This window comes from Coptis chinensis, chromosome 7 (genome assembly GCF_015680905.1).
Source record: "Coptis chinensis isolate HL-2020 chromosome 7, ASM1568090v1, whole genome shotgun sequence".
Taxonomy (NCBI): Eukaryota; Viridiplantae; Streptophyta; class Magnoliopsida; order Ranunculales; family Ranunculaceae; genus Coptis; species Coptis chinensis.
In genome coordinates, this window is record NC_141462.1 from 81,537,230 (window position 1) to 81,559,476 (window position 22,247).

Genomic DNA, 22,247 nt, shown 5'->3' on the forward strand with positions numbered 1-22,247 from the left:
TTGATTTTCATTGATGATTCTTCAAGAAATGTATGCATGGGCATATGGTTTGAAGACCAAGGATGAGATTTTCAGTGTGTTCAAGACTTTCCATAGCATGGTAGAAAGAGTGAACGAGAAGCCTTTAAAGTATATTTACACAGATAATGGGGGAGAATCACTACACCATAACAGGATATTACTAATGACCAAAAACCATTACTAATATTTTTCACAACGCTTAAAATGGGTTGCAAATAAGGTGTGGGTAAAGTGTTAGAAATATTTGTAATGATTAGAAAGCGTTGCAGGGTGAAAATTACTAACGCTTAAAAAATGTTGCTTAGTTTGATTTGTAACGATTGTTGATGGATTATTTAATCTTTATTTTTAGCTTTGCAACGGTGTATAGTTGTTACTAACATGTTGATATTGTAAAAAAAAAAAAATTAGATTTTTTTCTTGCCCCATTATATCGGGATACCCCCTAAACCTTCACAAATGACACTCCTGGTTTCATATAGAAGCAAAAATTTGAACTTATCTATTTCCCAATGACTTTTCATACCATTTGACAAGTAAATGATGACAAATAAACACAAGTAAAAGGCTGAAAAAAGTACGATATTCATTGAACAAAATATATAACTTAAAAAGAGTTTTGAGGGTGACAAATTCAGATTTTCTAAGGGTTACAAATTTCCAAGCAATCCCAAATCTTCAAAATGCAATTAGAAGCATTAGTGATGGCTTCACTCAATATAAATCCTAGTGTGGCCCCACAAAGTCCATCTAATTCCAAAAAAATCACAAAACAAATAATGAACTCAGAAATACAATTATACTAATTAAATTCATACAATTAATTAAATCTTTGAAAGATTTGTTGTCTACTCCCATATCCCAAAGACAAAAACAATGAATATTACATAAAATCGGTGCATAAAAAAGCAAACTTTATAGTAACAAGTTGAAAAATGAGAAAATCGAGAGTGGGGTTTAAGGTTTTACCTTGATAAGGAGCTTGAGGTAAGCACGACTCTTGCTTTACCCTACATAACACACCGAACGACAACAAAATGATCTATCAAGCTAAGAAAGAACTTGCCAAAAGTGAAAAGATTAATTAATCGAGCTATTCTAGAAAACTTTAAAATACTTTCGAAACCTATGTTACATGGACACGCTATATTTTGAAAAAAAATCTGTGTCGGATACGTATCCACGTGTCCGTGTGGGACACGTATCAAATACATTTTGTATGTGATTTACTTCAATTTTTGATATTTCGCCGTGTCAGACACTTCAGATCCGTGTCGAAGACAGACACACCTATCTGTGTCAATGTAACTTAGTTAGAAACAAAAACACCACTTCTACAAACTTAGGACTGTCCTTGATAACTTCATAGTCATTTATCTCTCATGGACTTGGTGCTACAGCAAATAGATGCACTATTGGAGAAAAGAAGCTCAACAAATGCTATAAAAATGACTCCATATATTTTACAAACGCTATCTATTGGCATGCTATCCACAAGAAACTCATACATCACATGCACATCCACAAGAAATAGACCCCCACCCCCTACTTCTAACTCACACAAAAAATATATATATATATGTCAAGACAAAAATACTCTGATTTTTCCACTTAAGTTTCGCTCACTCCAGTGTACAGTGGGCACACTTTACCCTACAATCTCAATGATGTACAAGGAAGCCGAAGTCGATCAAACACATCTGCCACGTACTATCACACTAACATATTCCTAATTGAGCTAGAGATCTTTATTAGGTGTTGCAGGGATTAGGTGATGGTTTAAGAATGAAGAAAATGGATATTCAAAAGAATAAATCTGAGATAATAAGATCTTCAAAATATGTAACTAGAGAAAACATTGTTCTTACTTTGCTTCTACACTTTGTTTCCATCCTTAGTAATTTTTTAATTTTCTTTTGGCTTTTGACTCATTTGATTATGTTTTTAAAGTTCTAACTAGGGGTGTTCATGGGGTCGGTTCTGGGTTCTTACCGGTTTCGGTTCTGGGTCTATTTTTAGCCGTTCCTATCGGGTTCGGTTCTTTTGGGTTTTTTCTTATATTTTGAAAACCCAGACCCATACCCATTAATTAAGTCGGTTCCGGTTCCTTATCGGGTTATACATTTTTATTGCTAAAATTATTTTTTTTAGTTATATAACCGATAAAAAAGTTGGTTTACGGCGACTATAACACTTGTTATCGATATTTTTGTCCTCTCATAAGAAGTAATGGTCCGAAATTCAATAATAATATTTGAAAGTTATCTAAAAATTTTAAATACATTCTCATACATTATATGTATGTGTATATTTTAAATCGAACATATGTATATTATACTATACGTAATGCGTCATATATAGAATAAATACCACATGTACCACAATTGTTAGTTAGCATTACACGTATTCGTTATCTAATATATATACATGTATATATCAAGCACGTACACGTTCATGCATTAGTTAATATAGACAGTGCATAAGTTAATTCATAGTATACGACTATACGTATAGACGTAGACAAGTAAACATTATTATTAATATTTATAATACACATATTTAATGTAATATTATAAAAGATGCATTTAATAACACACATTTAGAGCATCTCTAGGTGGACGTATCCGTGGTCGCATTCTTCAAATTTGAAGAAATGCGTCGGAATTTCCCGGAATTCCAACTCTAGGTGGTCGCATTCATGGTCGCATAACCTGTCTGTTCGCATTCTTGTTCGCAAATCTGGAGGTTTGGATGCGGATGCGGAGCGACAATAGTAATGTCGCGCGCCAGTACTAATGTCGCCCCAAGTTTTTTTTTGACTTTGACCAACACCACGCGCCAGTAGTACTGGCGCGCGCCACTACTAATGTCGCACAAGTTATTTTTTTTTACTTTTTCAATTTGGTGCGACAGTGGGAATGTCGCGTGAGTTTTTTTTTGAACTTGGGGGCGACAGTGGTAATAATGTCTAGCGACGTTGATATTGGCGCGCCAATACTAATGTGTCACAGCAGGTCATCTCCAATGAATTTTCGCGATTAAATTTTGCGACCACCTAGAATTGGTCGAAATTTGCTACCAGATTCTGTGGTCGCATTCTTCAAATTTGAAGAGTATGCTACCACCACCTAGAGATGCTCTTACTATTATGCTAAATGTTATATATATTTAGTATAATTTTACACCTAACAAATATAGACTATATATAATACTATATATAATAATAATGTTTGGGTTTGTTTTTATTTAGTGTAATATAATACTAAATTCTATATATCAAAATTAAACTAATCGGTTCCGATTTCGGTTCGGGTACCCATTGGTTTTTTACTATTCGGTTCTAGCGGTTTCGGTTCTTTATCGGGTCGGTTCTTGAAGACCCACTTTAAATGGGTCTAATATTTTAGGACCCAGACCCGCTATAAATGGTTTCGGTTCCGGTTTGGATTCGGGTTCGGGTAATTGGGTACCCATGCACACCCCTAGTTCTAACTTTTTATTTTATTTAATTAATTAATTATTTTTTTCTTTAGATGGATTTTTTTTTTCTTTTCTTATTTGAAGCAACTAACAAATTCTTTGTATTCCACAGGTCTTTCTCTTTTCTTTTCTTTATTTCATCTCTATTCTCAAACTCATTAAAAAATGGGTAGGCTGATTATTTTTTATTTTGTTTTTGTAAAAGGGTAAAGGATTTGTGGTTTATGAAAAAGCTAAAGAAAGGATCAGAAGGGCGACTAGCGGAAAATAATTTCATATAGGTTTGAATTTCTGGCTATATCGATCCAAAAAGGGCCTAAATTCTCACTTAGGATATGATATAGTGATCAAGCAAGTGGACGTGTGATTTCTCTATTCGGAATTTAATTCTCCCTTGTGTCATTACTCAAATATTTCACTCATATAAGGCTTTAGGCTATATTCTCACAGGATTTGTAGAATAAGTACTCTAGCCTAGATTTCAGAAACTTATTGCCAATACAAACATAGATGCTCATGCAGTATATTTATGGAAAGATGCAATGACTATTACCTGCATATTAACCTAAGTTTCTAAAAACTATTCTAATTTAAGAGCTAACGTGAAACTTCTAGACTAATATCATCATGGAGAAAGAAACAATACCAATATTCCTAAGTGCATATTATAAATACTTATTATTTATATATATATTTTTTATTTTTTTTACTAGAAAGCAAGTGCATAGAAAACATGCTTATTATTTATTTATATCCTAATAGGTGCCTTAAATTATGAGTATTTCTATGCCACCCCCAAACAAAAACATGTTTTGTCCTAAAAGTATAGAAATAAGAAGAATAGGAAATACCATGGAAACGCGTGCAAATTTTAAAACACCTACAAAACAAATTTAGAACATACTAATATAGATAAAGAAAAACAAACGCAACTCTATATGAGTTTCACCCGTTATGGGAATACAAAAAATTAAATTGCGTGGGACTTAAGCAGACACTAACAAAAAGTAAAACTTACTTCATATCCATCATTTAAGCGTTGTCCTTCTCTTCTATAAAGAAGTGAGGTTCATTTTCATCCTGCCAAGCCATGATAATTTGTCAGGCCTCGCGCCATTTATCATCAACCCGTGCTAACATGTTAAGCGTTACTTGGTCTGATGGGGTGTAAAGGGCAACCCAATTAGGTTGTAGCCTCCACCTCGGCCAAATCATCGCACGGAAAGATCGTATAATGCAATTGGTGGGTCGTATAATGTCAACCCCAACCTAATCCGTGTAGTGGAATGTGAAATCAGGAAAGAAACATACCATGATGAGGCAAACCAAGATAGGCATAAGAAGGTACTTATGCTTCATACTATGGACTCGTGCTAAACTGGACACTAAGGTCTGGGGCATGTCATATAGCATACGTCCCTTAGTTAAAGCAAGGAAGACGTCACCGGCGGCGTTATTCGCAGAAGAAAACCGTCATTCCCCTAAGATATTCAGCATGACAAAAAACATGATAGTACCTATGTTAAGGGATAGGTTACCAAGGGCAACATTAAGATGCCCTTGGTCCTCTACACGAAAAATCCCCGCCCCATAAGTCTTTTGGAAATATTCATAGTTATAAAGGTATATATTATCATACATATAGCCTCATGAGTTTCGAGGAGCAGGCATATGCATCCCAACAGCAAAGGCTACCAAAAACTTGCTGAAATCCATTGTTATATCATCAATGGTGACAGAGAACACTTGTTCCCCATCCGGTCGATAAAAGAACTTACAATGATCATAGAAATAAGCAGTAAGTTTAGGAGAATAAGAGTCACTGACACTTACCAGTAGATTCTGCCATCCTGACTGCACAATCCTGTCGCGGAACCAGTATCCTTACGTGTTACTATCGAGCAATTCGTCAAAGGACTGCTCCGGTATGATTTGAGGAGATTTCATAGCAACCAAATACACTATTAAACACTTCTTGAAGTGGGTGTGGAAAACCCCAGAAAACATAACTGGAGGTGTGTTGAGGTAAGGGCGCTGACGCGCTCAAAATGGTCTATGAAAGGGAACGGGCGCACTCAACTCTGACTCTGTGTTCCAGGTCCTTGGGCGTGGGTGCGCTCTGTGTATAGACAAAAGAAAGGGCGTGCGCGCTCCGAGTGATGTATGTGTTATGAAGTGAGAGGTGAATGTGAGAGGTGTGGTGTGAAGTTTAGAGCATCCCATGTATTTATAGAGCTCTAGTTTCTCAAACAAAGGTCCTCAAGGTTCCTTAATGGATACGGAAAGCGATGGAATAAGAAAAGGTTTTTAAAACCAAAATAGAAACAGGCTCCAAAATCAAACCTAGAGCCTTTAGGCTGGAATTAAAAATAGCAATCATCCAAATTCTAAACCTAGAGGTTGCACAAACCCAAAGTAGCTAATTATAGCTACATCATATTAGCAACATGCTCACACAAACCATATTCTCAACCTTGCAATATTAAATTCCAAAACAAGTGGATATGGTAAAATACAATGCTAAACAAATAATACCACCCCCAAATAAGTCGGGAAGGTGGGATTCATTTAAAATAGATAGCATGCTCGGACAAAAATTTAACAAACTTGAAATTTAAATAACAACCAAATACATAATCCATTATTAACTACTTAACTAAACAACTGAAATTAAAAAAATTATTCTACTAAAAACAGGGAAATTTCTTAAAAACAACAATAATCCAATCAACAACTAGCTACGAGATGAGGATGGGCCAGAGCCATCCTTCTACATCGACGACGCTCATGGCTTCCAGAATTAGCAGAAGAAGAACCATCATGAAGGGGCAAGCTTCATACAACTTCGACTTGAAACATGCGCTATTGCTTTATAAAGACATCCATGGATTCCAAACGCGTATTATTACTCTGGACGAGAGTCTCCATGTTAGCTTGGAAGTTTGCTTAGTTACGGACAATAGTACCTTGCTTAGTCTGAATAGCCTCACAGAGGTCATTCAGAGAATGTTGGCCTGTACAAATCGTCTCATACTCATTATGGAGAGTTTGCAAGCCACGATGAAGTAACGAGATGCGGGCTACATCCGTAGTAGCTATTTCCAAAGCATCTGCATCAAAACACATCGTGTCGTCCTCCTCTTCCTCATCCGATACCATCTCAACACCCGTAACCTCCGGCAAATGCCAATCCCTCTAAATACATTCCCGATAGATACGTGCATTTTCATGCAACTTCAACTTAACCCTATCAGTCTTCATAACACATCCCCAATACAACATAACCTTCGTAATCAATGTAGGGAAGGATGCGGTCAATCTACCAACTGCTCTAATCTCATTTAACAAAAAATCAAGAATGCGAAACCCATACCTCTTTTCCTGAAGGGTCCAGAGAATGTGCAGACAACTCAAATTGATGTCATTGGCTTTCGTGGTGACAATCACATTTCTACCAACCCACTGAGCCACAACCAGCTTATTTCGTCTCAGAGACGTCTGACGAACACAATGCGAGTTCACATTGTAAACACTTTCCAGGACAGTCTCCGTCATCAACAAACCGATCCCACCAAACTGAGATTCCTGCATTGTGACTATGATGGATCTTTGGTAAGTGCTAGTAATCTCAGACAACACTGCTGTAGTCAATTCCCTCCGACTACCATTCACATTCACAAAAATCTGATGACCTTCAATCTCCCTCTTCTTGTAAAAATCACACACCAAATTAGTGTGATAAAAATCCTCCGTAGAATATCACAACCCTTCTCACTTCCTTAGACGCATTTCGTGACAGAAAAAAGGGTGAAAATTGTTGAAAAGTAAAAACTTGTTTTGGAAGAATTTTTGGGGTTTGATGAGTCATTGGGTTTTGGATTTCAAAATTAGGGAGAATATAAGGTGGGGGAGAGTGAATTAAACACTCGATCGAAATTTGGATAAGGGTTGTTATAACACCCCGTGTTTTACTAATACTTTTTCTATTACCAGAATAATAATAATAATAATAATAATAATAATAATAATAATAATAATAATAATAATAATAATAGGTAAAACAAAAAAATAGGATAAACTTTTGTTAAGGATAGGAAACCCCGTGGGTTGGGAAATAAATCTTCCTTCCTTGTTTTTAAGGGAGTTAGAAAACAAAACTGAGTTCACAAGGAGTTTTTGAAAACAGAGAGTTTTACACAGAAAAAGGGGGATAGTTTTACTGAGAGAGGAAAATAAAGTTTTTCTGAAAATCTACGGATAGTTAGCTGATAGACGGAGCGTATCACTGGTGAGTAGTTACATTTTTTCTATTTCACGTGTATAAAGAAAAAGCTTTACTGTTCAATATTTATTTCAGCTTAGTATTTGTTTGTAGTTTATTCTGCGTCCTTGGTCGAATAGTAAAAATGGTTCCCTGGTGCTGTATTGATTGATGGATTATTGAAACTCTAAATTATAGAATTGTTGGCACTCTGAAGTGACTGTTATGACAACGCGAGCCCAAAAATCGTTAGGTCTATTGTTTTAGGTGCAGGTGATTACTTCTTTTGGTTGGTGGAGTGTTGTTTTGGTTGTTTTGGGTTGTATTGGGTTTGGCTGACTGAGGGTTAGTTGTAGTGGGTGTGTTGGAGTACCTGAGAGTGCTGTTGAAGCTTGAAGGAGCGTTAATGGAGTCAAAAACACGATTTTTGAAGTGTGAGAGAATTGAGTTTTTATGGTATAGGAAGATGGGGTTTTTGTAGAGGGTGAAAACCGAATGGTTTGTTGGTGGTGGCAAAGCCGGTGGTGGGAGGCGTTGGTGAGGAAGGGGATGCGCTAGTGAGGAGGTGAGGAAGAAGAAGAACCAGTGGTTCTGTTCTTTTGTTTGGGCTTTGGACCGGAATCAAGGAGTTGTTTCTTTGGGCCGGTTTCTTATTTTTGATTTGGACTTAAGTCTTAGACTTTGAGCCTTAGTCTTTGGGCTTTTGGATTAGATGAGTTTAAGACTGGTTGACAGCTGTTGACCAGGGTTGACTTTGACCAGTTGAACCAGTTTGACTTTTAACTCGGATTATGATTTGGTCTATTAGAATAGGTCTAGGGCTATTAGTGTGTTTGGCTTTAGGCTAAGACCTTTATATATATACGTGTGCACGTGTATTAACTACTATGTGATATTTCAGCCTTTTATGATATACGACGCTATGACACTTAGACATCGATATATTAATAATGAGTAAACAATAATACAAGAAACAAGATACTCCTCCTTTATCTGAAATAATATATACAATAAAGTTCAATAGTGTTCTCAATAATTTACCACACCCTTTTAGAATCTCTCAACGCCTCAAGTTTTGGAAATGAGATTTTATAACTTAAGATGTCATGTGATAGGTGGGTGTTTATTGAATGTGCTATAAATGGCCCGTTAACGTTATAACTGGGTACCTCATTGAATGTGTCATGAATGACCCGGGTATTTATTGAATGTGGCGGGAACGACCTGAGGTACATAAGTACTAAAAGGTGGGCGTATAAGAAAAGTAATTGATTAATTTATAAGAGAAATTAATTTGTTGTGCGAGTGTGCTTGGGTTTACATTTTAATACCTATAGGATATCTACACATGTTATATAAAATTTCTAACTTTCGTTTGCAGGAGGGTAGGACTTAATAATATTTTGTGCAGGGACGCGATCCTACCCTTATACAGAAGTGGATATCGGTAAGTTATAATTCAATTAATTAGTTATTAAAAGAAGTTATTATAACGAGTTAATATAATGGAAATTTTGCTTGAGAAGAAACTATGCCGGTTGAAATGACAGAACTACCTGTCTTCCAAGCTGAGAATGATTAAGTTATGATATATTTAAAGTGTTAGTTTGATAAGTAAAGACTGGAAATGTTTATATGTGGTTAGTCAACTCATACCAGCAAATTCCATTTTGCTAACCCATGTTTGTTTTGTTTTGCTAACGTGAGTGTGTTTTTGGGAACATAGGTGGAAGGCAGTGGAACCACGACGTTTGATTTGGATTTGTTTCTGGAGCAGTTCGGGAGTTTATTTTATTAGGTATGATCTTTTTGGAAGTATGTAATAACGTAGTTTCATATTCATCATGGAATGAGAATACAATATTGAAGACCTTTTATTCTTAGAGTTTGTTTTGATGGTTTTAGACGGAAGATAGTCTTTTAATAAAGTGATGAAATTGAGAAATTTTAGATAAATTTTGTTGTTTAGTTGATTCTTTATGATGTGGTATTTTCGGTTTTGGCCTGTGTTGTATCCACCCCGTCATAGCCTGGGTTTTTAGACAATTGAACATAGTGATGTTTGAGATATTTATATTTCAAATATTTACTTTGTAATTGTTTAGAAATTCGGGCTGTGACAGTTGTGTAGAGGTTAGGGCGCAGGCACGCTCAGGTTTTGGCTTGAGACGAGGGCGTGCGCGCTCAAGGTTTTCTGGGTTCAGGCTGTTCTTGAGTTTTGGAGGCGGAGAGAAACCAAAAACGTGTTTTTTTTTCTCGTGCGAGTCACGTGACCGCGTAGGGTTAAATCGTTTGGGCCCAAGCCCAAATCAAAGCTGTAATGCCCATCCTGTCCTATGCCTCATAAAACTTAAAGCTAAAAATCCTGATTCGTTAACGGTCCGATTTTTGCGAATGAGCTATGAAAACGATCAGCATGGAAAATACAATCCAATGACCTATAGAAAACTCAAATCTAACCGTGGTTAACATATAACAATATGGAAAACGCCTCGAAACGTGTGAATAACATAAGTTGTATGATCAAAAGAAATCTAAGTTCATAGATAGTGTCAACCCGAATCAAAATACGACTAAACGACATAAACAATAAGAATGGAAAGACCAAACACCCCACCCCCAAACAAAATTTTGAAAACATAGTTTAGAAAATTTGTTTTAAAAACGTGGGTATTTTAAAGTCAGATTTCCGAGACTTGCTAGATTAATATTTATAGGGTGCTTAATTTTTTAATTTTTTTTTTATGAATAAGGTTAAATATAAAGGAAAACAATAAAACAATAAAGACATAATTTACTCCATAAAGAAACATGACTCAAAAATCGAGAAAATATGCAAGAGTGGAAAACGTGAATTATGTTAACGTGGACTTAAGATCCGGTACTTACAACCACACACTCTAAAGGAGGGCCCGGTTATCTTAATGGTGCACTCACCAATATATGGAAGTTAAAGGAAGTACACAAAATATCAAAGGTTAGTCCTCATAGACAGGGTCCTGTAAAAGAACATCCTCCACATCTAGAGACATTAACTCATAAAAATGTTTTAAATGTTAGCGATTAACTTGGAAGGTAATATTGTCCTTGGGATTTACCAAGGTGATTGCCTCGTAAGGGGTGACTTTAGTAACCAGAAAATGACCAGACTAACGGGTTTTAATTTTCCTGGGAAAATATGCAAACAGGAGTTGTAAAGCAAAACCTTTTGACCAACCACAAACTTTTTATGCAATATCTGTTTATCATGAACACGTTTCATGTTAGCTTTATAATCCTTTGCGAGATCATAAGAATCGCTACGGATTTCTTCAAGCTTATTTAATTGCAATTTGCGCTTGACACCTACCTCATCAATATTGAAGTTCAGGCTTTTCATAGCCCACATAGCATGGTGCTTCAATTCAACAGGCAAGTGACATGGTTTTCCAAATACAAGTCTAAAGGGAGACATTCCTATAAGAGTTTTAAAAGCTGTCTGATACGCCCATAAGGCATCAGTTAAACGCTTAGACCAATCTTTCTGATCAGGATTGACTGTTGTTTCTAATATTTTTTTAATTTCCCTATTAGAGATTTTTACTTGGCCACTAGTCTGTGGATGATAAGGAGTAGCCACCTTATGGGTAACTCCGTACTTCTTAACTAACGAAGCAACAACTCTATTGCAAAAATGTATTCCTCCAACACTGATGATGGCTTTAGGGATGCCAAAATGACATAAAATATATTCCTTAACAAAAAACACAACTGTCCTATGGTTATTACTACGGCAAGCCATGACCTCTATCCATTTGGAAACGTAGTCCACGGCAACAAGAATATAAATAAAACCGTGGGAAAGAGGAAAAAGACCCATGAAATCAATGCCCCATACATAAAAAATGTCTACTACCATAATGAGATTTAAAAGCATCATATTACGTTTAGTGATACGCCCAAGTTATTGGCAACGAAGACACGTCTTGTAGTAAACTTGGGCTTCTTTAAAAAGGGTAGGCCAATAAAAACCACATTGCAGAACTTAAACTGTCGTTTTCATACCACTAAAATGGCCACCACACTCTTTGTCATAGCAGAAGGATAAAACCTCATTATATTCCCACTGGGGAATACAACAACGAATAATCTGATATGCACAATACTTAAAAAGGTAGGGTTCATCCCAGTAGTATAGGTTAACTCTGGCCACAAATCTTTTACATTCATTTCTTCACCAAACATCAGGAATAATATCATAAGCTAAATAGTTCACAGTGTCGGCATACCAAGGTGTAGAAAAAATAGAATAAAGTTGCTCATCAGGAAAAGAATCAGGTATGGACTCAGAATCACTATCACTGTCATTGGTTAGTCTAGATAAGTGATCGACAACTATATTTTTGACCCCTTGTTTATCCTTAATTTCTAGGGTAAATTCTTGCAGGAGAAGAATCTATCGGACCAATCTCTGTTTAGCATCCTTATTGGCGAGAAAGTACCTAAGAGTTGCATGGTCAGTGTAGAGAACTAAGGTTTTTGAACCAACCAAATAAGGACGGAACTTATCTAAAGCATAAACCACAGCTAAAAATTCCTTTTCCGTAGTAGTATAATTTCTTTGAGCATCATTTAAAGTCTTACTAGCATAATAAATAACAATGGACTTATCATCTAGTTTCTAGTCTAACACAGCACCAACAACATAATCGCTAGCGTCGCACATAAGCTCGAAAGGTTTAGACCAATCGGGAGGCTGTATAATTAGTGCAGATGTTAAAGCGGCTTTTAAAGCTTCAAAAGCCTGTTTATTGTCATAATTAAAATCAAATATGGCATCTTTTAAAAGCAGATTAGTTAAAGGCCTAGCTAATTTTGAAAAATCCTTGACAAAACGTCTATAGAAACCTGCATGGCCTAAAATGGCTCTTTTGTCCATGGATAGTCCGTGGTATAGGTAGAGACGCTATTTTATCTAATTTGCCCTTATCTACTTCTATGCCGTCGCTAGATACAATATGACCTAGCACTATTCCTCTTTTTACCATAAAATGACATTTTTCTCAATTTAAAACTAGATTCTTTTTCTCACACCATGTCAACACCTTGGAAAGGTTAGACAGGCATTCACTGAAAGAGTCTCCATAGAGAGAAAAATCATCCATGAAAACTTCCATGAAGCGCTCCACCATGTCACTAAAGATATAAAGCATACACCGCTGGAAGGTACCAGGAGCATTACAAAGGCCAAAAGGCATTCGTTTATAAGAATATGTTCCAAAAGGACATGTAAAGGTAGTCTTATCTTGGTCGTCAGGATCGATAATGATTTGAAAATAGCCAGAGTAGCCATCTAAAAACAATAATAAGTATGACAAGCTAGACGTTCGAGCATCTGATCTATAAAAAGTAAAGGAAAGTGATCCTTTCGTGTCATAGCGTTTAAGAGTCGGTAATCAATACAAATCCTCCATTTCATAAGAACTCGGGTGGAAACATATTCACCCACAGCATTACACACAATAGTGACCCCCAATTTTTTAGGAATTACGTGAATGGGGCTTACCTATTCGCTATCGGAGATGGGATATATGATACCTGTATCGAGTAACCGTAAGACTTCTTCCTTGACCACCTCTTTCATGGTAGGGTTCAAGCGACGCTGAGGTTCGCATGAAGTCTTCGCATTATCCTCTAAATGTATGCGATGCGTGAATACACTAGGGTCAATCCCCTTAATGTCGTTTAGGAACCAACCAATCGTGGAACGATGTTCCCTAATCACCCTAATCAAATGTGCCTCTTCATCAACAGATAACTGAGAAGATATGATCAATGGATAACTACCATCCGGATCAAGTTGGATATATTTCAACTCAGCAGGAAGAGGTTTAAGCACAGGGGTGGGAAAAATGGGTAAAAAAGCTTCTGGAGGGTCCTCGTCTTGAGTAGTAAAGACTTGTTTAGGTAAGAGGTCTTCAAACTCGGAAGATAGAGCTACAGAAAGATCTAAGATAGCAGTAGACTCGAAAAGGGTGTTGACTTCCTCTAAATAGGAGTCATCGTCGAAGTCGGCACTTCTAAATGAAAGGAATTGGTGCATCTGATTCTCTGGAAACGTATTATTAAAATAATCTTGAGCTAAGATCTCGATCATGCTAACTTCTTCATCGATAGTCGTATCGGATAACTTTTGCATCATTTTGAAAACATTTACCTAAACATAAAGATGACCAAAGGACATGGACATGGAACCATCGCAGCAGTTTATGAGCGCGTTGGCAGTTACTAAAAAAGGACACCATAAAATGATAGGAATAGAGTCGTTAGCGACTTCTGTGTCAAGGATAACGAAATCGGCTGGGTAATAAAAATCTTCAGCTTTAACCAGCACATTTTCAACCACACCTTTAGGATACTTAATATAATGATCAGCTAATTGCAATCTTATTTTAGTTGGTTGCATATCTTGTAGACCTATTTGTTTATATAGATAATAAGGGAATAAATTAACACTCGCCCCCAAGTCTAATAGAGCAGTTGTTGTGTGGGTATCTTCTAAAGTGCATTGTACAGTAGGATGACTAGAGTCTTTGTACTTAACGATTCCATTATGTTCAGATAGAGTGGGAAATTGTTTGATTAAAAAGGCGTCTTTTGGTATATTTGTTTTCCGCCTAGTAGTGCACAACTCTTTTAGAAAGTTACCTCTTGGGTTGTGGTTTAATTGGTACGTCTACAGGAGTAGGATCTTCAGTTTCTATATTGGTATCTAGTAATTTTTCATTTTCAATGACCACTGGTGGTGTATTAATGGGCATAGTTACGGCATTATCAACCACTCTGCCAGAATGGAGAGTGGTGATGACATTTAACTCACCTACGTTTAAATTTTCATTACTAGTATTACCGGTTACTTCAAAGGTTGTATTTGACATTTTAGGATTTGGTATAGCTTGACCTGGAAACACACCTTTTGGTTGGGCTTTCCCTTGGGTTAATTGTTGTATGGAATGATTAATGGATTGTAAAATCTGTTGGTTAGCTTGCATGTAGGCTTCGAAACGATCCGGTTGTGAAGGTATAGGGGCCACAGGTGGTGTGACTAGAACTATTTCACATTGATTATTAACGGATGGGTTGTGATAGTTATTATTAGCCGGTACGATACCTCTATTGTTATTATTATAATTATTGTAATTATTATAATTTCCTTGTCCTTGTATTTATCTTGGTGGAGGTTGGTTGTAATTGTTTGTTGGGTTGTAGTTGTTTGCTAGCCTAACATTTTGATTATTAAACCCCGGAGGTGTAACTTGTTGATTATTTTGCCAATCAAAGTTGGGGTTTTGTCTCCAAGGTGCTTTAAGAATAGGTAGGCTATTAACGGAGCAAACATTATCCGGCTGTGATGGTGGTTGTGATAGTTGTTTATAGACAAGAGGACAATAGGAGTCGGTATGCTCAAGGTTGTAACAAAAATTACATGGAAGAGAGTTGATGTTCATGACAGGAGTAGGCTTATGTTGAATAGAAATGGCTTCAACATTTTTTGTGAGAGATTTGATTAGAGTTCTAAGCTCGGGATCAGATTTAACCTCAAACATATTGGCAACCTTAACTGTGGAAGAAGAATTAGCGGAGCGGGGGATGTCATTACCCCCCACAGTTATTATTACGCTTGGATTGATCTTCTAAAAATCTATAAGCCTCCGAGGCTCCTTTACTAAGGAAACTACCCCCAGTTATTATATCAAGGACCTCTTTATATACAAGCGTGTCTTTCGCAATGTTATGATGCGGACACTCGATGAGAAGATCAGTGAAACGATTCCAGGTCTCTGAAAAGGATTCATGAAGATTCTGGCGGAAGAAATGAATCTTTTGAAGCATTTCATCTGTCTTCAATGGTGGGTAAAACTGTTCCATGAATAATTGAACAACTTTAGCCTATGAGTCCACATAATTAGGCGTTTGGGCAGTTAACTAAGAAGCCACTTTATCGGCTAGGGTGAAAGGAAACACTCTTAATTTAATTTATTCCGAACCTACGGTAGGCTGATGAAATGTGGTAAGAACTTGTTCTAACATACACATATGCTGATAAAGCTTCTCGTGGTCTAACCCATGAAAAACCGGTAACAAATTAAATATATTCGAAATCCCCCACTTGTTTGCAAGAACGATGCATGACTTAGGGCTATCGTTTAGGGTTTTGTAAAAATTAGAGAGAGGAGTCTCTGTTTCATCAGCAATTAATGCAGATGTAGCGTGTGATATTCTAAATAGGCATGTGTGTTGACGTTTACGATAGATAACGTTAGATGATTTACTCTTACCGGACCTTAATCTCATGCAAGGCTAAGGCCAATATGAATAAAAAAAACTACTAGCAGCAGTCAAATAACAACCTGATATACTAGAATTAAACTCCTCTGACAGTAGAGACGAGGAGTGAAAGAAAGAGTACCTGAATGCCTCTTTGCTATGCGTATGAATAGCGTCTTTGATACGTGATCTCAGTGTATTGAAGAAGTTCGGACACTGAATAGTAAAAATAACTTGAACAGAATGAGAGCCCGCACCCCTTCTGAAGAAGCCCGATTTTCACATAAGTAGATTCCAATAGGGGGTCTCTTGGATAAGTACGGCAATATAAGCATAAAATTTTCACTTTACTAATTTCTTCACAACAACCTCATAACATCTTTCACAACGACCTACTGCTCTGTTTCATCATCAGTAACAGTGAGACCAAACAACCTTCCCACTGATAAAAGTATAAAACCAAAGGAGGTGTGTAATAGCTTTACTTCCTTATTGGTTATGTCAGGGTCTATTTCAACCAACGAACCCACACAAAAAATGCTCAGGATACCATAAAATGCTCATTTTTTTTTGTTTCATTGTTATATCTACGCAACACGTCAAATGGTCAAAAATTGTCGACAAACCAAAAATTGTTATTAGTGTGCACCTCATGCTAAGGCTGTTTTAGAAGGTGAGGCAGAATAATGCCAACCACAATGCTGCGCTTTCAAAAATTTCAAAAAACTAAAGTTCTATCATGTCTCTAGATCACTACTGATCAAAACAAAGAAGGTACTAAAAACAAAACTTACTGATATCGGTAGCCCTGTTTTGAGCGTGCTTTCTACTTTTTGAGTTTATTCTTTTTCTTTGGGATCATTGCTAGATTCTGTTTTTATAGTAATACTAACATTTTCAAAACTGTAGAGGGAGACTGTAGGGTTGGGAGTAGGAGGGAGTGATGCGGCGGTTAGGACAAATGTTGGAAAAGAGATTAGAAAAAAAGATCTGATTTTATGGATCCAGGCGTTATGGATGGAAGTAGCATACCAGTGGGAGTCTTTTTTGCCATTTCACAACTTGCTAAAAGACAATGGCAACCATTAGATGGAGGCCCTACAGGCCTCACACCATTGCTATTTATAGGATAAATAACCGAGTGGCCTACATCCGTGCAACATAAATCTATTTAATATTTTCAAATAGTGCAGACTTACTCGACCGTCTAGACGACTTATTTGTCCTGATCGAAGGTAGTATGAATGCATTCTATTTTGCCACCCCGGGTAAATTGTCTTTGAAGTATTGAATATTCAAAAGAAGCTAGGTTTTCAAGTCTGGCGCCGATCACAGAATTATCACCATCATCTTTAGTATATGAGTTACTCTTACTGCCTCATCACAGAATTAATCAATGTACAACCGCTACTACACTTCATCGAGTATATATTCAATTCACTAATAAGACTTGAGTTGTAATGAGCCAATATGTAATTAAAAGTTTTACAAGGTTTATAAAAATAAGCATACGAATCGAACCCAGGACCTCTTCGTCCAACTACACTTACGGCCTGACCGGTCGAGCTGCTGGATAATTACCGTTCATATAATTTTACGGGTTAGGGGTAACCATAATTGCAAATAATAATGGGGGTATCCTAAATTTATTGCAAGACAGGTTCCAAAGAATTATTAAAAATTGGTACAATTCTTTATTTGGGAAAAGGAAGAATAAATTTCAGATTTACCTTGGGTTTGGTTCCGTTCTAACTGATAGCTCCATGGGATCAAAGTTTTGACGCAAGAAGAACTGACCTATTGAGCCGAAGTCCTTTTTGGTCTCAGCTTCTGTAGTTTTTTCAATTTTGAGGTAACGACAGCATAGTGATTCAAGCGTTGAAGCGTCTTCATCAAACTATTTCTCTCCGCCGACCCTGCAAGACATACCAGTAACTTATATATATCACCAATATAATGGCAATATCGAAATCTTTTAGTTCCCAAACTTCTTTTTCCAACACCCCGGAGGCTGCAACCTCCATAAAAGTATTCTCTCAAATATTTTAGTGTTTCTAATTGCGAATCTTTGATTACTCTCATCATGGAAACATGGAAAGGTAGTTTTTTACTTTTTACTATGCTGTGACACCTTTTCTGCGGCTTCTACTATGCTCTTTCTATCCCAATTAGTCCCCTTAAATAACGTTACTTTTAAATTCTAATTACTCTGAAGTTTCCAACTTCCCCACGATAAGGAAGGTTTCGGCCAAAAGTTGGAAAGTTTTTGGAGGGTCAGAAACATACTTAAACAATTAAACGTTAGGCGTATGGTATGGGTTTCGGTTGAAACCCTTACTACGAACTCCATGGCAGAGGCAGACAATGAAATCCCAGCATGAGTATGGTGGAAAAAAAAATAGATGATGGGAATGAGTAGTTTACTGGACGAATATTGAAAATTCAATAGCCACGGTTCTAAAAAACTTAAATCCCATAGGTTGTGACATAGATCTTAAGCCGACGAATACTCTTGCATTGGATCTCCTGAAGGATCTATCTCGCCCAAATGTATAGTCTAAATTATCAGTCATTGGGGCGAAGAAATTTTGAAGATTGAAGTGTTGAGACTGCTCCAATTGAAGTGACAAATTTTACATTGGCCTCTTGAATGGAGAAACCTCATTTGGAAGCTATTTAGATCGATGTATTGATTCGAACAGAAATAATTCTGGCAAAAGAGATGTCATTGGATGAGTTTTTGGACATGAATAATTTTTTGGTCTTTATTTATTGGTATTGCGAAAAAAATATCAATTTCAATTTTCAAGTTACACAATCCCGTCCATGTTTTACTTTGAAGATTGTTTTGTACAAGCATGTTCACAAAAGGGGAGAGCCTCAATCGATTGATTTCTTTCAAATGCTTGGGCCATCATAAGATCAACCGGATTTAGAAAACCAGCTCAGGAACCTCAAAAGAATACGAGCCATGATGCCGAATCTAGTTGAATACTGTCGTTCTGGTTTTGAGATCATGCTGTATTAGCGAAAAGTACCCGTGTGGATAGAATCAAAATTCGATTCCATGTTCTGTAGAAGCAAAACAAAACAAAACAAAACTGACCTCTGACCTGTATCGTTTTCAAGTGCGATATTCCAAGCTCTTTCAAAGGAAAATGAGAGAGTGGAAACACTTAACTTGAACGCTGTTGAACACTTGTAACTAGCAGTACATAGTCTTTATCTTCTATAGTTAAGCACTTGTTCCCTTCAATTATGGACTTACCTTTTCCTTTTCTTGGTCACCAAGTTCTGCAACTTCTCCCTGTCGCACTTTAGGGTCTTCTTCCATCTTAATGCCCAAAATATGAGATTATGCATTTGCAGAATTTGGCAGAAGGTATATCTGAGATGAGAGTACATTGCAAATAAAGACAGAGTCACCCGTTGGAAGAAAACAAAGTATCATGAATAGTAATCGTATTTTGAACAGGTTGAAGCAGATAATAATGGAAGGAACTACAAAATCTTAAGCAATTGAATCTTCTAAGACATTAAAATACCTATAACATCTTTCTGAGCAATCGATAACACAGCTACTTGACTTGCTCGGAGCACGCACCACCATGCTACCGCAAAATACGCTTGGCACATTTTTATCCTTTAGTGTTCTATTCTGGTACCTTTCGTTTGCGATCTTGTCATGATGTCTACTTCAAAGTACTTAGAACTGCTATTCTAATCACGAAATGCATGTGTATCCGCTAGGCAAGGAATTGGTAAGACAGAGTTATTGGCAGGATTTTCAACTACGTTTGCTAAAATCTATAGAAAGGTTTCGCATGAGGGCAGGAAAACTATTAGAATATGTCAGTATTAGAATATATCCTATATGTAAAGTCTTATGTTTCTATAAGTGTGGACATTCATATCTAGTAGTTTCCATTCTCATGTTTTGGTTTACTTTACACCCAAGGTAAGTTAGTATAAATATGTAACTCTAGATAAAGAACAATAACTTAACTCAATAACTCAATTACTCTAACCCTAATCGATCTCTCTCTCTCTCAATCAATCAATCTCTATTATTCTTTATTGTTATTCTTCTTAGTTTCTTTCAATATATCAATATCACAACTCTCCTAGTATCACCACTAACATAGAATTTAACTTGGTATCAGAGTGTCAGGTTCAAATCAAAGTTTAGTGGTATGCTAGGAGAGGAATCCATCATAAAAAATCAAAATCAAAATCAAAATCAATTTTTTATTAATTTTCAATTTTCAATATTCAATTCAAGTCAAGTTTCAATATTTCTCACAAGAAAAAGTTCTTTTAACTCGATTCAAGTTTCAATCTTTTTCTAGATGATTTACTGTTCACCAGCACTATTCACCGGTACTGTTCATCGTCACTATTCATAAATATTGTTCACTGGTACTATTCATCGTCATGTTCAAGGCATCATTCAAGGTTCCGCAATCTCTCTCATTATTCTCCATGGCTCGAAGTATTTATGTATCACGCACTCGGTATAGGCACGCCCGCGCTCAAGATTGCCTTCGTCAAGGCGTGCCCGCTCCCTTCTCTCTGTATCATGCACTCGCTATAGGCGCGCCCACGCTCAAGATTGCCTTCATCAAGGCGTGCCTGCGCCCTCCTCTCAGTATCTCGCACTCGTTGTTCAATTTTGTTGCTAGGCGTGCACGTGCTCGATTTAGCCTTGCTCAAGGCGCGCCCGCGCCCTTGCCTAAATTAAAATTCCAGTTTTCCGTATTCTTTAGCAGTTTCTCCTCGTCTCAACTAATATGATTTGGTAGAATTCCTGATTATTGGTTGGTTGATAAGTTCTTTCGTTAGTAAGGGTTTGACTCCCTTTCATGTCATGGTTCTGAGTTCTTTGGTGTTCCACTGGCATTATGTTTTAGCCTTCTTATTGAGGAGCTTATTATATGCTACTGTCGTTGATGGTTCAACTTTTCAGGTTTTGATTCCTTTTAGGCCACAGTGGTGCCCGGTACTCAGGTGTTTCATTGACTCTTACTATCTCTTAATGAGCTCTTTGGCTGAAAAGCACGAGCTTCTAATCATCTCTCAGGTTGCAGTCACATCATAACTGCACTATTCAGTATTAATCTCTCAGGTTAGGCCATTGTCTACACCGACAGTTTCACTTTCCAGAACGTCTCGTCTCAACAGTTGTTTGAGTTCTTTAACTAAAGGCAGTTTTATGCGAAAAGGGGAGTTGTATTATTATCTTTTATTTCTGCTATTCAAGTTATAATTTGTAAGTTTGCGGCATTACAACTTGAGGGAGAGTATTATAATATGTCAGTATTAGAATATGTCCTATATGTAAAGTCCCACGTTTCTATAAGTGTGGACATCCATATCTAGTAGTTTCCATTCTCATGTTTTGGGTTACTTCACACCCAAGGTAAGTTAGTATAAATATGTAACTCTGGGTAGAGAGCAATAACTCAACTCAATAACTCAATCACTCTAACCCTAATCAATCTCTCTCTCTCTCTCTCTCTCTCTTAATCAATCAATCTCTATTATTCTCTATTGTTCTTCTTCTCGGCTTCTCTCAATATATCAATGTCACAACTCTCCTAGCATCACCACTAACATAGAATTTAACAAAAGCAGGGTACATCTGCCAAAGCTATAGGAAGTAATTAATTGCATCTTCTACAAATTGATGTGCGCATTAAGTACCGGCTTGGTCTTGAGAAGAATAAGTTGTCAAGCTTGATGAGTAACCATCTGCTTAATGACAAGTAGAATATAAGGCTTTCTTTTATTGTGATTGCTGACTTGGAGAGTGAGAAAGATTGGTGCGCTGCCAAAAGCATAGTCGAGCTACTCCGAGGGTGTGCTAGGGAGACTGGCATATTTATGTTTTTGTTGTGTCACCAATTGTCTTACTCTCCAAGCTGTCGATCAAAATCAAGAAGGGAAAATCTCTCACAAGATGACTTGTCCCTCCAGCTAGCCTTAAAGTTTCTCAGCATGTTGCTCCCAAGACAATGTTGGTGCCCAATGCTCACATTACTTTGTACTTGTAGATGACCCAACAAACTAACTTAAATATTTTGAGGGGTCTACCTTGTTTATGCCACCACTTGTGCAACCATTCCTATAATGTTTATCAAACTATATGCGAAATCTAGCAAGAACTTTGCGTTACCTA

At 36.8% G+C, this 22,247-nt stretch overlaps 1 protein-coding gene across 2 annotated transcripts; it reads right to left on the reverse strand.

Annotated features, from left to right (window-relative positions):
* Positions 1-587: 587 nt before the first annotated feature.
* LOC147489291 (uncharacterized) lies at positions 588-18,771 on the reverse strand. 2 transcript variants are annotated; one of them, XR_015203003.1, is made up of 5 exons: positions 17,800-18,771; positions 16,212-16,331; positions 4,520-4,581; positions 991-1,031; positions 588-771 (listed from the first exon to the last, which is right to left on the reverse strand). XR_015203003.1 is itself a non-coding variant. In XM_086574949.1 (4 exons), exons 1-4 carry the CDS (start codon positions 17,832-17,834, stop codon positions 665-667), a joined length of 303 nt encoding a protein of 100 aa, XP_086431075.1. In that variant the 5' UTR covers positions 17,835-18,771; the 3' UTR covers positions 588-664. The 2 variants fall into 2 exon arrangements, 1 of the variants encoding a protein (XP_086431075.1); XM_086574949.1 differs by lacking the exon at positions 4,520-4,581.
* Between the last annotated feature and the right edge of the window lie 3,476 nt (positions 18,772-22,247).